This window comes from Calypte anna, chromosome 5 (genome assembly GCF_003957555.1).
Source record: "Calypte anna isolate BGI_N300 chromosome 5, bCalAnn1_v1.p, whole genome shotgun sequence".
Classification (NCBI taxonomy): domain Eukaryota; kingdom Metazoa; phylum Chordata; class Aves; order Apodiformes; family Trochilidae; genus Calypte; species Calypte anna.
This window is the reverse complement of record NC_044250.1, coordinates 8412356-8427498: the sequence shown is the minus strand read 5'-3', so window position 1 is coordinate 8427498 and position 15143 is coordinate 8412356. Positions and strand designations below refer to the sequence as shown.

Here is a 15143-nt window from a genome sequence, read left to right as displayed (position 1 = left end):
GACTAGAATGGCTATTTATCTAAGAAGAAAAAACAAAATAAAACAAACAAGCAGCAATACTCTTTTTCTTACAGCCCTCAGAAAGCTGCTTATAGAAAGCCTCTTTTCTTAGAGATCAACTTCAACTACTCTAATAAAAGAAAATTCAAGCATTCACATTTAAAATAAGGGGTCTGACTTAGGAAGTAAGAAATGGCACAACCAAAATTACAATAGGATTTCCACACCCCCACCAACATGACTGACACAGTCCCTGAGATCATATACTTTCAAGATACTATCAGAGAATTAGTCAGTTATGTGCTACTTAAGTCACACTAATTCTAAGAATTAGTCAGTTATGTGCTACTTAAGACATACTAATTCTAACATGGATGTTGAGAGACAGAGCTAACATTGTACTTCAGAGCCCACATTAGCCTCTAACTCGTATCACTGAGGTCAAAATCTATGATGTAAGAACAGTCATGACTACTAGATGGCAGTTTATCTGCTGCAGGATTCTCTCTCTCTCTGAGCTGTTACTGATGGGAGAAAATCATCTTCTGTCTGATTCATCTAAGCAACTCTGGCAGTAAGTCAAACCTGCCACCAACATTCAGTATAAATTTGTCCATATCAATTCTTTGTACGCTCCTCTCCTGCCCAGCTCCTGCACATCTTAACCATAGATACAAAGATCTCCAAGGCAGGGGTTCTAATACACATTAGTACAGCAACTAGCTGCCACTCTGGCACTGTAAAAGAAATAATTTTAAAATGCACACAATTTAAGTAGAGAATATAGTAATATTCCAGTATGGATTTGAAAAGACACAATCTGGCATTTTAAATGCAGAAAATTTCAAGGAAGCTACCTGGACCTTCCACCTTCACAGTGAAAAAAAATAATTAGAATATTCTCATTTGTTCCTTTTCCAAGCAAAACAGAGGAGGTGCTGGAGAGCTGTAATATTTACAGTCATGGTTTGGCTCCTAAACATCTCTGCTTTTGCCTCAGGAAACTCAGGATATTATGTTAAAAATAGCACCTTGGTTACAAAACACTATTAGAGCAGAGAAAATTTATGAAGAAAACAGAAACAATATTGTTACACAGAGAACACATCTGCACTGCATAACTGTACTCAAAATAAATTTAATGGCAATGATAGTATGAAGAAATAGAATAGAGTTTCGGGTATCCAGCAATTTTAGTGTCTATTCACCATATCTGTCCACACTGTCCCACTCAAAAGCAACCCCCATCTGGCTACAACCTCCTTTCAGGGAGTTGTAGAGAGTGATGAGGTCCCCCTCTCTCCAGACTAAACAACCCCAGCTCCCTCAGCCCTTCCTCATAAGACCTCAAGTCCCTTCACCAGCCTTGTTGCTCTTAATTATTAATTATTAATATTAACTTATTCCATCATACTTCACGATCTTATTGGTGCTTTTATTGTATAATGTTGATGACAAGACCTTCCTGTTGAACACAGAATTAAATTAAACTGCTTCTGTGGCTTGTCAGAGGCAAGGAAGCAACATTATATAGACCAGTAAATTCACTTTTTATCCGCAGTAACACAGTATCCACTCTGGACTCGGGGACAATCCCAGGACAACACAGTACACTGTACAAGTCCAGTCTCCAATTTCTGGGCCAAGCATAGCTAACAACATATCTTATGGCTGATAAACAAGTTACTGGACTGTTTTAATGGCAACCAAGGATTCCTCCTCATCACCCTCAGGAAGGCAGCTAAACTATCTTCATGACAGCTACTCAAGATCTGAGCCCAGTATTATTTTTTTTAAAACATCATAGATTTTCCTTCCATATCATGTAAAGGTCAACCAGGCAATCAGGCCCAGTCTGGATTTATGAAAGGCAGGTCCTGCTAATGAACCTGATCTCCTTCTGTGACAAGGTGACCCACCTAATGGATGACGGAAAGGCTGTGGATGACATTTACCTGGATTTCAGCAAATCCCTTGACACAGCCTCCCACAACATTCTCTTGCTCATGGCTTGGATGGGTGTACACTTCACTGGGTAAAAAAGTGGCTGAATGACTGGTCCCAAAGAACTGTAGTTAATGGAGTTAAATCCAGCTGGCAGCCGATCACAAGTGGTGTTCTCTGGGGCTCAGTACTGGGGCCAGTTCTGTTTAATATCTTAAACAAGGCCAACTGAATGAGCTTCATCAAGGCTCAGTGCCAAATCCTGCATTTGGGTCACAAAAACCCCGAGCAACACTATAGGGCTAAGGAAGAGTAGCTGGAAAGCTGCCCAATGGAAAAAGACCAAGGGGATTTGTCAAGTCCTGGGAGAATATGAACCTAAGTGGCCAAGAAGGCCAATAGCATCCTGGCTCATATCAGAAACAGTGTCAGCAGAACTAGCGAAGTGACTGTTCCCCTGTACCAAGCACTGGTGAGGATGTGCCCTGAGTCCTGTGTTCAGTTTTGGGACCCTCACTATAAGGAGGACACTGAGGTGCTGGAGCACGTCCAAAGAAGTGCAACAAGCTGGCCTGGAGAACAAGTCTTATGAGGGGCATCTGAGGGAACTGGGGTTGTTTAGTTTGGATAAAAGGAGGCTCAGAAAATACTTTAGCACTTTCTACAACTATCTGAAAGGAGTCTGTAGTGAAGTGGGGGTTGTTCTCTTCTCCAAAATAACAAGTGATAGAAGAAGAGGAAATAGTTATGCCCAGGGTGGTTTAGATTAGATTTTAAGAAAAATTTCTTTACTGAAAGTGTTGTCTGGCACTGGAAAAGGCTGCCCAGGGAAATAGTTGAGTCACCATCCTTGGAGGTATTTAAAAGACATGTAGGTGTGGTGCTTAGGGACATAGTTTAGTGGTAGAGTTGGCAGTGTGCTAATTTAAGGGTTGGATTTGATGATCTTAAAGATCTTTTCCAACAAAAATTATTCTATGGTTCTCTTTCTCTGACTTTCAGATGGCTAATATTAGCTTATCCCATAATACAGAAGCTTATGCATACTTTCAGACCCTGAGAGAAGTCACATGTCACATTTTTCCTGCCCTTGAATGCAAGAACAGTTAATTGGCAGGTAATGATCAGTCCCAGGCCACAGAGGAAAAATGTTTTTTGACATTGAACTGCTGAGGCAAATACCACCATAGGGGAGCATGCGATTGGGACCAAGATGATCTCACCCATAATACAAAATTCCCAGCAGCTATGTGTAGATCTTGCTATATGGTTTCCTTTCCTATGTATTTATCTGTATTTTGGTCATGTAGATAAAAAAAAACACTTGTTAGTACTAAAATGGGCATAACAGCCTCGCAGAGTCAAAAGACCTACGCTTGAATGGCTGAACAGCTGCTGGCTACTTGCGTCAACCTGAACAACATTTTCCAAAGTGACACCTAGCCAGCATAAATGAAGGACCAAGCTGAGTCCAGAACCTTAAGCAGAACAGCTATCTCAATTTCTGCACAGCCCATTAACCATCTGGTCAGAGATGTTAGTATGCAATGCACTCTTTTCACTGAAGCTGTGCCATTACGAAGAGATAGCAAACATCAACAAAAATTAGCTTTTTCAGAAAGAAAAGGCAAAATTCTCCAGCTTAGCAATAAGAGAATTTATGGAGGGCACAAAAGTCACAGTTTCCAGGCTCGGCTTACAATTCATTTTTTAACCTTTAGTTGAAGACTTTCATATGAACTACAAAAATTGTGTAGACTGAAGGAAACAGAATCGAGGTCAATTCCCTTCCCAGCCACAAAACTGCCATCCAATCTCACTTTGTAGCCAAATAAAAATTTCCTGTTTCTGGCTCAAAAGACTTATTTAAAAAAGAAAACAAAACAAAAACACTAACCAACTTTCATCATGAAAGGAATCATTCGATCACCAGCAATAACAGTTTCCTTATTAAGGCCAGATTACTACTACTCCATTTTGGCCACTGTGTCCTAACCACGGCAAAATAAATCCTCAGTGGAAGCAGCATCAAGAAATAATAAAATTACAACGTATCTGAATACCTTAAAAGCACAAATCCTCCATAACTTTAATAAATAATAATAAATTATCAATTCATAGTCAACCTAACCAGTATCATTAAGTCTTCAGCAGATGGCCCTTGAAATACCTGAACTCCAGCAATGCTTTTTACTTTACAGCAATTTAAGAGTCTTCTCACTGAAATCACTGTATTATAATTTTCTTTAGTGCACTCATTCCTAAGCATGGAAGAATATGAAAGCTAAATACAAGTTAATCTGCACTGACATGCAGCAATCTAGAATGACTCAAGAAGTCACAAGCCTAAAGAGAAAAAATAATGGGATTAATCCTCTGTATCTTACATACCCAAGTAGCTCCTTCACTTGCAATTAGACCTGGGACAGCAGATCTCCTTGCTTGTTCAGAGATTGTGACTATAGGGTCCTCTGTGGTGGAGCAAGAGCTGCGTTCCCAGGGCTACTGTCTACCGCACAAATATACTGCAGTGAGTGATAAACACACCTATTTGTATTTGAGCTTGGGGGAAATAAGATGATTTTACAATTATCTATTTGTAAAAAGAAAGGACCACAAGAGTAAAAGACATGGTGGAGGGGCCATGTGAATCCCAGTGAGCCTGACTCGATGGAATCCAGCTAGCTAGCCAGGCTGCAAAGGCTACGGCAAACCAGAGGTTTATACACTACATTCTTCCTCATGTTTGAGATGAGGAAGTAAATAAAGAGTAGATAACAAACATGGGATCTACTTATGCAAACCTTTAGATGGCTAAAATTAAGGATCAGGATTGACATAGTTCCCAAACTCAAAAAAAAAGTAGTTTCTGAAAGCAAATAATTCCACCCTAAGACCTGTCCAAGACAGAGAATGAGCCACACACTGGAGATTGCTCCCTCTCCTAATTGATGACAGAGGGTGATTAGACATCTGCTATAGAATAAGTAACATTAGTTGAAGTAAATCCCCAGAGTAAATCACTCTAGGCAGCAGGTTTAGAGCTAACACATACATCCTTATAACTTTCTCAACTAAGTCCAGACAGTTCTTGGCATGCTGCTTATGAGAAAGATGCAAAAGATTGCAAAGATGATGGTCCATAGTCCTGGTACAACATAGATGACAACAGCCATCCATTAATCTTAACTAAGAGTTCAACTGATCCAGAAACAAACTGCGTGTTCACAACTTTAACTCAGATCTACTCTATTTATTAAGTGAATGTAATTTGTAAATCCTGTTTAGGTCCCAGGGTAGGAGGTGGGGGCACACAGGGCAAGGAAGTTCATTTCATATTTTATAATTTTAAAAATAATGCTGGAATGCAAACACTATCTGATTAAAACTAGGAATGCTGGGAAATACTAAAGTGACATTGCAGAATAGAAAAAAGAGCACGTACATGAGGTGTTTTAAGCTTAACCAAAGCACAACTTTTCAAGAAAAAGGTTCAATCCAGAAAAAAATTGCATAATCCCTTTTTGCTAGAGTTCTGGCTCCTCGCTGGTACAAACTACATATGTGAGCAGGCAGGCTGCTTGGAATCAGATGACCTTCCAAATGCACATGCAACTTAGGGCAGTCTTTTAGTGACACTGCTAATGCATGATGCATTATTAAGATGAATGATTTGTTGTGATCTATCTAAAGCACTCTTGTATTGATTTTAATAAAATGAGACCATTTTTTTGAACCAGCATTTTCCTTGTCAACTCAACAGAACATATGCTTTCCAAATAAAATTGAGAAAAACTGATTTCAAATCCTAGCTTGGAATCACAGATACGTCATTTAACACAATACTGATTAACCTTAGCCCTTCTGAAGTATACCTTCTGGCAATACAGTGCAATCGTTCTAGATTTTGCATTAAAACATCCATCTGGTCTTTTCCCCATTTCTTTCACATACATAAAGAAACACCAATTGAACTTAAAAAATACACCATCTTATTTGCAAACTCAAAAGAAAATGGAAATGAAAGGTTTCTCTATGTGGGTTGCAGGCTAGCATATAACATGCCTCCTACTAATGATCTGGGGGGAGGGAAGAATCTCTTTAGTACTGGATAACAGTCCTGTAACTAACAGCACTGTCACCCCAACACACTGTCATGGAAAAGCATGTATGTCATCATCACTGTAAAAAGGTCAACTGAGTTGACCAAAACCATCTTGTAAGTTGTGGCAGGCCACAAGCCAAGAATTCATGACTACCAGGCTTAAGCTCAAGTTCCAGCATCATTCTTCCATTCCACAAAACACTTTTTTCATGGTGAATACTGCCCAAACTAGACTGAGATGCTGCCAAGCCTGGTCCAAAATGCCTACTGCAGAAGTCAGCACACAGATCAGAGAACCATAGAATTGTTGTGGTTAGAAAGGACCTTAAAGATCATTTAAGTTCAACACTCCTGCCATGGGCAGGGACACTTCCCACAAGAGATCTAGTTGTCTCAGAGCCTCATCTAGCCTGGCCTTAAAAACTTCCAGGGAAGGAGCTTCAACCACCTCCCTGGGCAACCTGTTCCAGTATCTCGCCACCCTCATGGTGAAGAGCTTTCTCCTAATGTCTAATCTGAATCTACCTAACTCTAGTTTTCCCCCTAGTCCTACCACTACCCAAGATACTAAAGAGTCCCTCAGCAGCTTTCTTGTAAAAACTTTAAGATACTTTAAGATACTCAAGACCACAATAAGGTCTCCTCTGAGTCTTCTCTTCTCTAGACTCAATAACCCCAACCCTCTCAGTCTGTCTTCACAAGGAGAGATGCTCCAGACCTCTCATCATCCTCGTGGCCCTTTCTCTGGACATGTTCCAGCACTGCCAGGTGGGGTCTCACAAAAGCAGAGTAGAGGAGGAGAATCACTTTCCTCAACCTGCTGGCCACAGTCATCTTGATGTAGCCCAGAATACAGATGGCTCTCTGGGATACAACTGTACAGTGACAGCTCATGTTGAGCTTCATATCCACTAGTACTCCTAAGTCCTATTCTCCGGGGCTGCTCTCAAGCCAGTCACTACAAAGCCTGTATCAGTGATTGAAACTGCCTCGACCCAGATGCAGGACTTTGCATTTGGTCTTGTTGAACTTCATGACACTGGCATGAGACCACTTCTCCAGCCTGCCAAGGTCCCTCTGGATGGCATCCCTTCCCTCCAGCATGTCAGCCACACTGCACAGCTTGGTGTCATCAGTAAACTTGCTGAGGGTGCATTCAATGCCACTGTCCACATCACCAACATATATATTAAACAAGACTGGTCCCATTACTGATGCTTGAGGGACTCCACTCATCACTGGCCTCCACTTGGCCATGGATCCATTGACAGCCACTCTCTAGGTGCAGCCATCAAGCCAGTTCTTTATCCATCAAGTTATCCATACCTCAAACCCGTACTTTACCAGCTTGGAGACCATCAGTTACTCCTCCCTTATCTACTGATGTTGTGACCTTTTCATAGGAGGCCATCAGGTTTGCCAGGCACAATTTGCTCCATGACCTTACCATACACCCTCAGTTCCCTCAGTACCTGGGGGTGTGTCCTACCAGGTCCCATGTACCTGTGCACTTTCAGGTTCATCAGATAGTCACAAATCTGATCCTTACATTGGGCAGTTCTTTCCTCCAACCCCTGCCATTATCTCCTGTGACTCTGGGTGTCTGGAGCCCCTGTCAGTGAAGACTGAGGTAAAGAAGTCATTAAGAACCTCTGCCTTCTCCATATCACTTTTCACCAGTTCTCCTGTTTCCTTTCTAGGGGAGTCCACTCCTTCCCTAGTCTTTTTACCATTAGTATACCTATAGAAATTTTTTCAATTCCCCTTGATCTCCCTGGCTAGATTAAATTCTAACTGAGCTTTGGCTTTTCTAACCAGGTCTCTTGCTGCTTGGTCAGCTTCCTTATATGCCCCCCATTCTATCTTTCTTCCCCTCCTTGTAAAGTTTTTGTGTGTGTGTGCCAGTGCATCCAGATGCTCCCTGCTCCTTCAGGCAGGTCTCCAAGCATTCTTTCCTGACTTCCTCTTTGTTGGTATGCTTTGCTCCTGGACACAGAGAAGGTGATCCTTGAATACTGACCAGCTGTCCTGGGTCCCGCTTCCCTCCAGGACTTCATCCCATGGTACTCTGGCCAGCAGATCCCTAAAACAATCGAAGTCTTCATGTGTGAAGTCCAGGCTTGGAATATAACCTCCTAGTTGCCTTGAGGATCTTAAATTCTAGCACTTTGTAGTCACTGCAGCCAAGGTTATCCCTGAGCCTCACATTGCTCACCAGCCCCTTCTTGTTGGTGAGAATAAAATCCAGCACAACACCTTTTCTTGTTGGTTCTTCTACCATTTGGACAAGGAAGTTGTTATCTATGCATTCCAGTCATGCATACGATGATGCACGACTCTCATACAGCACACCCATCAGCTACATGCAATAAATTAAGACAATGAAGAAAGGAAGCAGATAAGTACAATTAAGAGCAGGACAGATGTTCTTACTCCACTTCCAGCACCCAGAAATCTGCACAGAGAAATTATTATCCTTCAATATTTACAGAAGAGTGAACGCACAGCACTGCAAGATGTGCAATATGGTATATACCTGTGCATTCAAATGTTCCCATTCTTGGCCAATATCAGTACCAGTATTTCCCTCTCTATACTACTATTCCTTCTGAACATGAGGCATGCATACCTTCATTCTCTTTGAACTTCTCGTAGTTAGAATCTTTTCACTCTGATACTTCTCTTGCCATGAAAATGTTTTTTAAAAAATACATACTTTAAAAAGCATTTTATGTGAAGGCATCTCTTATTTCTTCTCATTTCCAGGACGCTTGATAAAATATTACCAGACTGCAATTTGTATGTTAAAGAAACTCCCAGGTGGCATCTAATTAAACAATTCAATCAGAAAACAATTAAAATGAAATTAGCGTAATCCCATGTGTAAAATGCAGCAGTTAAAGCATTCTGGTATTTGCAGGACATCCTATGGAATGTGCTAATTTCATGCTTGTTCAGCACTGCAGAACTGGTCAATATGAATTCCTGACACCTCTCTCCAACATAAAAAAGTGGTCCAAGGAAAAGTTTAATAGGAAACTACAGGTAACCTTCATAAACTTGTCCAGAACCATTAGGACAGCTGATGTACACAAATCTATGGCAATGAATCTCAAGTTTATGATTTTTTTAAGCTGATCTTCAAGTTCATCCCAAACCCAGTCAATCCTGGGATATTACTTAAGTGGGAGTTTACTCAAGTTACTCCAACTTCAGTTGGAATTTTGCAACATAACCCAGAATGCACAGCATAACACAGTTCTAAGCAAAATCTGATTAAAGTAACAGCTTATTCTGCAATCTATCATAGGAATTCCTTGTGAACCCCAAATATTATAATTTGCATACACATACATTAATATCCGATTTTTATTTTACCTTAAAGACTAATTGGTTTCAATAAAGTCTGAGCATTCCATAGACTTTATCCTTCCCTCTAAATATATTTTGTACTTATTACCAAGCTGTTCACTTCATTACTTTTAGAAGACTTGTATACAAATGGTATTTAAGGAAAACAACATCTGGTTTGGTTCACAGTCCCAAAATGTCCCCCCAAAAAAGTCCATGCTCTAATCCATGCTATACTCTACCCTAAAATGTACCTTTATCTACTACTCTGAAAAGGAGCACTGACCAAAACAACATGCTGATATGGACATTGTTAATTTTCCTTGAAAAAAATAAAGAGTACTGGAGTTTCATACCAACAAACCTGAAGGAACTGTGCTTCAGCCTCATACAGCAAGTCAATTATTTTTACATATCTAACTCTTAACAGAGAATTTAGAAAAAAACCCTGACTTCATACATGCTTCCACAGTGCACTCCACTGGCACAGAGAAAAGAATATAATTCCTTTTAAAAATCCACTTCAGTTATCAAGAATAACTGAAGGACTGCATGAGAGAACTTAAAACTTGCAGATACTGCTGTAACTCGTCCTCCCAGAAAGAAGTGGTATTTGACTAATTTACCCAAAATAGCAAGACGTGACATAGCTGATAAATGAACACACATATATAAACTGAATGGTGTTGTGTCATGTTTTAAGAAATATGAATACAAGTCACAACAAAGTAATTGGACTTTAATAATGCTGTAAATTTACATGTATTGACAAGCAGGGGAAGCCAAATTCATACAGGTTTAGCCACCCTGCCTGCTCCACCTTTTTTCATATTCCCAGAACACTAGGGGAAAGAAGCTTCCTGGAAGCCAGTGAGATTTTTTGCGCTGCCACTAAGTCTTTCTTTACCAGTTTGCTCTCCATGTTCAGATTTGGGAGAAAACTGAATTGGGATTTGAGCATTCAGTAAAGGTTATGCAGAAGCCAAGATAGTCCCTCTGTTTTTTATAAGATCTCTCACCTTCCCCTATCCTAAGCCTCCTTACTATCCAACCCACTCAGCAGACTGAAGAAATGACACTATGATGCCATGCAGATGATGAAAATATAAAGGAATATACTAAAGATTACCCAGCAAAACGAAGTCATGTAAAATCCCCAACTCCCAGTAAATAATTATATTCCCACCCACTGCTCGCCCACTTAAACCCTTCTCCCAGAGCTCCCATTAAAGGGAGAATAAATCAGAAAGGCATTACACAAATGAGAGATTGCCCCACTAACAATCCCAAGGGGTTCCCAGCACTACAGTAGCACTAAGGGAAGCCTTGAGCACAGCCGGACGGACACGGACTCCCAGCAGTCAGCATTAAAGCGGGAGAACAAAAATTCCCCTTGCAGCAACCCATTTCTAACAATGAAAACAATAAATACAAACCGGTGACGACAACGATAAGATGGAAAGACGCTCCCCCCCTGCCCTTCACGCCGAATCCTGCCTGCGGAACCCTACTTTATCAAGACACAGACAGGCAGGGAGCTGAGGTCAGGTTTATTACACCACCAGGCCGAACCCAGCCCGGCAGGGCTGCTGCCGCTGCCCGAGCCGCGCCGAGTCGCCCCGCAGCCCTACGCCGTCCTACTCCTTCCAGCACCGAGCCCCCGCCGCTCCCGGCCACTCGTCGCGGGGCGGGGGCGACTCAGGTGGCGGAGGCCACCCTCGGGAGGAGGGAGGGTGCGGGACAGATCCCCCCCATCCGCCGCCGCCCGCCTCCGCCGCTCCTCTCGCCACGGGCTCCGGGCGAGGACCGCCGGGGACTCCCACACGCTCCGCAGCCTCCGCGCAGCCCCCGGCTCTTCCGGGCTGAACAGCTCTCCCCGACCGCGACACACATGTCACACGCACAAACCACTAACGCGGCGGGAGGGGATGGGGATTGCACACAGCAAGCGGTGGGGAGGGGAGGGAAAGCAAGCGGGGGGTAAGGTGGTACCTTGGATGTGCTGCTTGATGACATTTTCCAAATGGTCCAGCCTTTCTATAATCCTTAAAGTGTCCCCTTTGTCTTCCTCTAACTTTTTTTCTGAGATCGGCTCCTGCACTTTCACATAAACACTGGCAATGTAGTTGGTGACCCAGCCCACGTACAGCAGGCAGACGATGTTAGTCATTCCACTCAAAATCACGCAAGTGGACACTAAAGTTTTGGTTTTCCTGGTGCACACCATCCTGAGATCCCTCCATATAGCTCCAAAAATCCTGTGATCCAGAAAACAAAAATAAACTGCGATGAAAAGAAATCCTTTCTCCCTTTCCCCGAAACGGAGACCACTTAGAAATCAGTAAATTTCCATGCAAAAAGTTCTCTAATCCACAGAATAAAAATATTTGTCGCCTACCTAGAAGGAGAGATGGGGATGGGGAGGGCTGATAATAAAAATCCTGGATTTTAGTACATTAAAATAGCTGAAACTTTGCGATAGCAGTGCCGACAGCAAACCGGCGAGGCGTGCCAGCCGCCTGGCTGCCCGCTGCTCTCAGGCACCGGCTCCTGCCACGGGCATCAAGGACGCGAGAAACCAAGTGCCCAAGTATTGCAAACTTTGTTCCCTCCGACGCCGCTTCCCATTGCAACCGGCCACAGCTCCAGAATCAGACCATGGGAGCAGCCTGCTGGAGTGGGGCTTGCTCGGCGGCGGATTGACAGCCCCCTCCTCCAATAAAGAGCCCGCTCTGGCACGGAGGTTGCTGCCATCACCGTATGGCCGCAGGGGACCCGCGCGGGGCGGGGTTACGGCGGGGCCCACCTGCTCCTGCACGCACACACACACACACACACACACACAGGCGTTGGGGCCCCTCCGCCGTGCTGCAAGCCGGGGCGGGAGGGCGGGGACGGCGGCGCCTCTGCTATTTCTGTAGTTGGCTGCAAAGAATTTCCAGCCTGGATAGGAAGAAACAGCAGCCAGTCCCCGTTTGCTGCTAGGTGAACGCTCTGCTGCTTGGCTGGAGAGAGCAGCCGGTGTCATTAAGATCTGTGCTCGCACAAGTCATCCATTTGCTTGGAGGGGGTGAAAACGGAGACGCGCGTTTGGCTCACGGGAGCTACGGGTTTCAGTGCTCCAGGCACCCAGCGGCCACACGCTGTTACAATATGTTCGTCCTTTAGCCTGTCTGCGTGCCCCTCCCCGGGAAGGTTAATTATTTATTAGTAGCTAATTGTTGCTTGCATCCACACCACCAAGCCCCAGCACCCGACCATGGCCTACCCCCTCCCTCAGGAACACGCTGCCTCAGCGCGTACCCTGCGCAGAACTGGCTTCGGTATCAGGGACGGAATAAGTAACTCACAATCCAGCTCAGCACATCCATGCTGCTTCTCCCCCTCCACCTCACATTTTTCATGCACTTTTTGAAACACACTAAGATGACAGATTGCTTTCAATATGAAATCACACCGATCTGAGTGAAGATTAGTACAATAGATGAATCTCTTCCGTTCCTGTTAGATAAGGACCTTCACACTAAACGACATAATTTTCTTTTCGTAGGCTGAAGACAGAAATGTAACATTAACATGACCATTGTTAGAAACAATGAGGCAGCTGTTAATTAAGACGAAAAATTACAGTGCTTATTATCTACTTAAAACAAGTGCCATGATTCATAGCTTTACATATGCAGTAACCATAAACTTTAGTAATTTAATATAAATTTAAACAAACATATCATTTTATTCTACTTCATTAGTCACCCTCCACAACTGATTCATAATACTAAGGTTATTCCGTTTGTGTGCAGAAAGCACAGCAGATACCAGCACTTGACACTCTGAACCATGTACATGATAGTATGCAAACTCTGCGATATCTTGAATGCACATTTTAGTATTTTAGTGTAGGTATATGATTTGCCCTAGGGTTTTATGCTGTTATTTTAAAATTAGTTATAAACAAGACTCAGTATTGAAGAGAAAAGGCAGGCAACTGTCCTGCCAACAGGCAGAATGACTTCTTCCTTCCCATCACTTGGTACTCCATAGAAACAGTAAAAACTACGGATACTCAAACACACACAAAAGCAGTGCCAATAGAAGCTGCAGTAAACTTTGCCAGTGAAGCTCAAAAAACAAACTGCCCCCTCAGATTTATAAGCCTCTCTGAAAACTATTTTTTCATCCAATTTAGAAGTACTTCCCCAGTCATACACTAAAGGGGACCAGCCCAACAGAACTAATTTGAAAATTAGGAAATATAACTCAAGGCATTTTAATGGGGAAAAGAGTATACACTTACATTTTAAGAAAAAAAAAATTAGTAGCACAGTCTTCTGCTAGACAAACCAATCAGTCAGCAATTTCAAGCTTTATAAAAGGCAAGATATTGACAGAATACACTAATACAGCTCTACCACATAAGTCAATTATCCTGCTTGGTCTGCAATGAACATTCCTCTGCAGTATCATTTATTTCCCTGTTTCCTGTCTTTGTACTTTAGTATTACAGCTCCACATTTGGTAGCAACCAGCTGCAGTTAATGTGTATAATTTAAGTCTTTAATAATAATGTTATCTGCACTTGCTTTAATCTTTGTAAAGTCTGTTTGCAGACACAAAAAATCTTCAGCCCTGGCAACTGAGGCATAATTCAAGACTTAGTTGTGGACTTGTCAATTTAAAACTTATCAGAAATACATTCAGATGAGGGATGAATAGCCACCACTAGGTCATATTTTGCATGGAAGTTTATAAAATGTAAAAAAACCCCTGCTTTTTTAAACAATTACGAACAGTACTTAGTACTAATGATTGTCAGCACACCTGAAAGTGACAAAGGTTTGACAAAAGATGGCTAATGTGTCTCATAGGCCTTATGGGTTGCTTATAACAGCACATAAATAACCTTTTATTACAGTAACTAATAATAGTTCATTAGTTTTCAGTTTTCTGATTATGTTTAAAATACAGCTTCATTTATAACTACATTCTCCTGTTACCAAACACGTACTCAACAACAGAACAGTCATGCACTGTTTCCTCATTTGAGCCTTGGTACACTAAAGCTAGTGTTAAAATTGTTTGACTTCATAGTAAGACCTCCAGATGCTTTAATACAGTGGGGACAAAAATTGGGAATAAAATACCTAAGTGGTTCTCATTTTGAACACTTAAATTATGGGGGAGGTCTGCAAGATTTGCCCTCTTAAATCACAGTTTTTCTCAAAGTTCTACTTCAGGAGTTTCAGCTTGGCATGGTACAATCTTCTGCACACATCAGTGACCCAGGTGTCTGATTTTATCCCTGTCCTGATACTGATCTGCTATGTCATGCTATGAAATATGCTACTTCACCTTTGTTTCGCTCTACATACTGAAGAAAAAAATTTCTTAAAATGTGTATCACAGGCTTATAAATAGATTGTCCCCAACTACACTACTGTAATAAGACACCATTTCAACCAGTGCTGAGGAAATATTAACTTCATAACCTAGTAAATACAGCTGCACATATCTTGCATTAAAGTGTTCTGTAAGGAAAGCAATTCAATTAGTATTTCTTACTCATTACAGTACAGTGAAGGGCACTGATGGGAAAAAAGATATGTTTAAGAGCTCCATTTTTATTCAAGTATTCTGATATGGGCCAAAACATTTTTGTAGTATGAAGGTATTGAAGGAAGCAGTAGTAGAACATCAGAACCTCATTTTACAAGAACAGGTTTCTTACACCTTGTTAAAAATAAAT

The 15143-nt window shown here is 42.0% G+C and overlaps 1 protein-coding gene across 1 annotated transcript in view; it reads right to left on the bottom strand.

Annotated features, from left to right (window-relative positions):
* GALNT18 (polypeptide N-acetylgalactosaminyltransferase 18) overlaps positions 1-12236 on the bottom strand; it is a 145808-nt gene extending 133572 nt beyond the window's left edge. The window contains exons 1-2 of the mRNA XM_030451431.1: positions 11799-12236; positions 11393-11658 (exon numbers count right to left, since the gene is read on the bottom strand). Coding sequence (XP_030307291.1) covers positions 11393-11627 — 235 coding nt within the window. The 5' untranslated portion in view covers positions 11628-11658; positions 11799-12236. The remainder of the gene's footprint in view (positions 1-11392; positions 11659-11798) is intronic.
* Positions 12237-15143: the final 2907 nt, after the last annotated feature.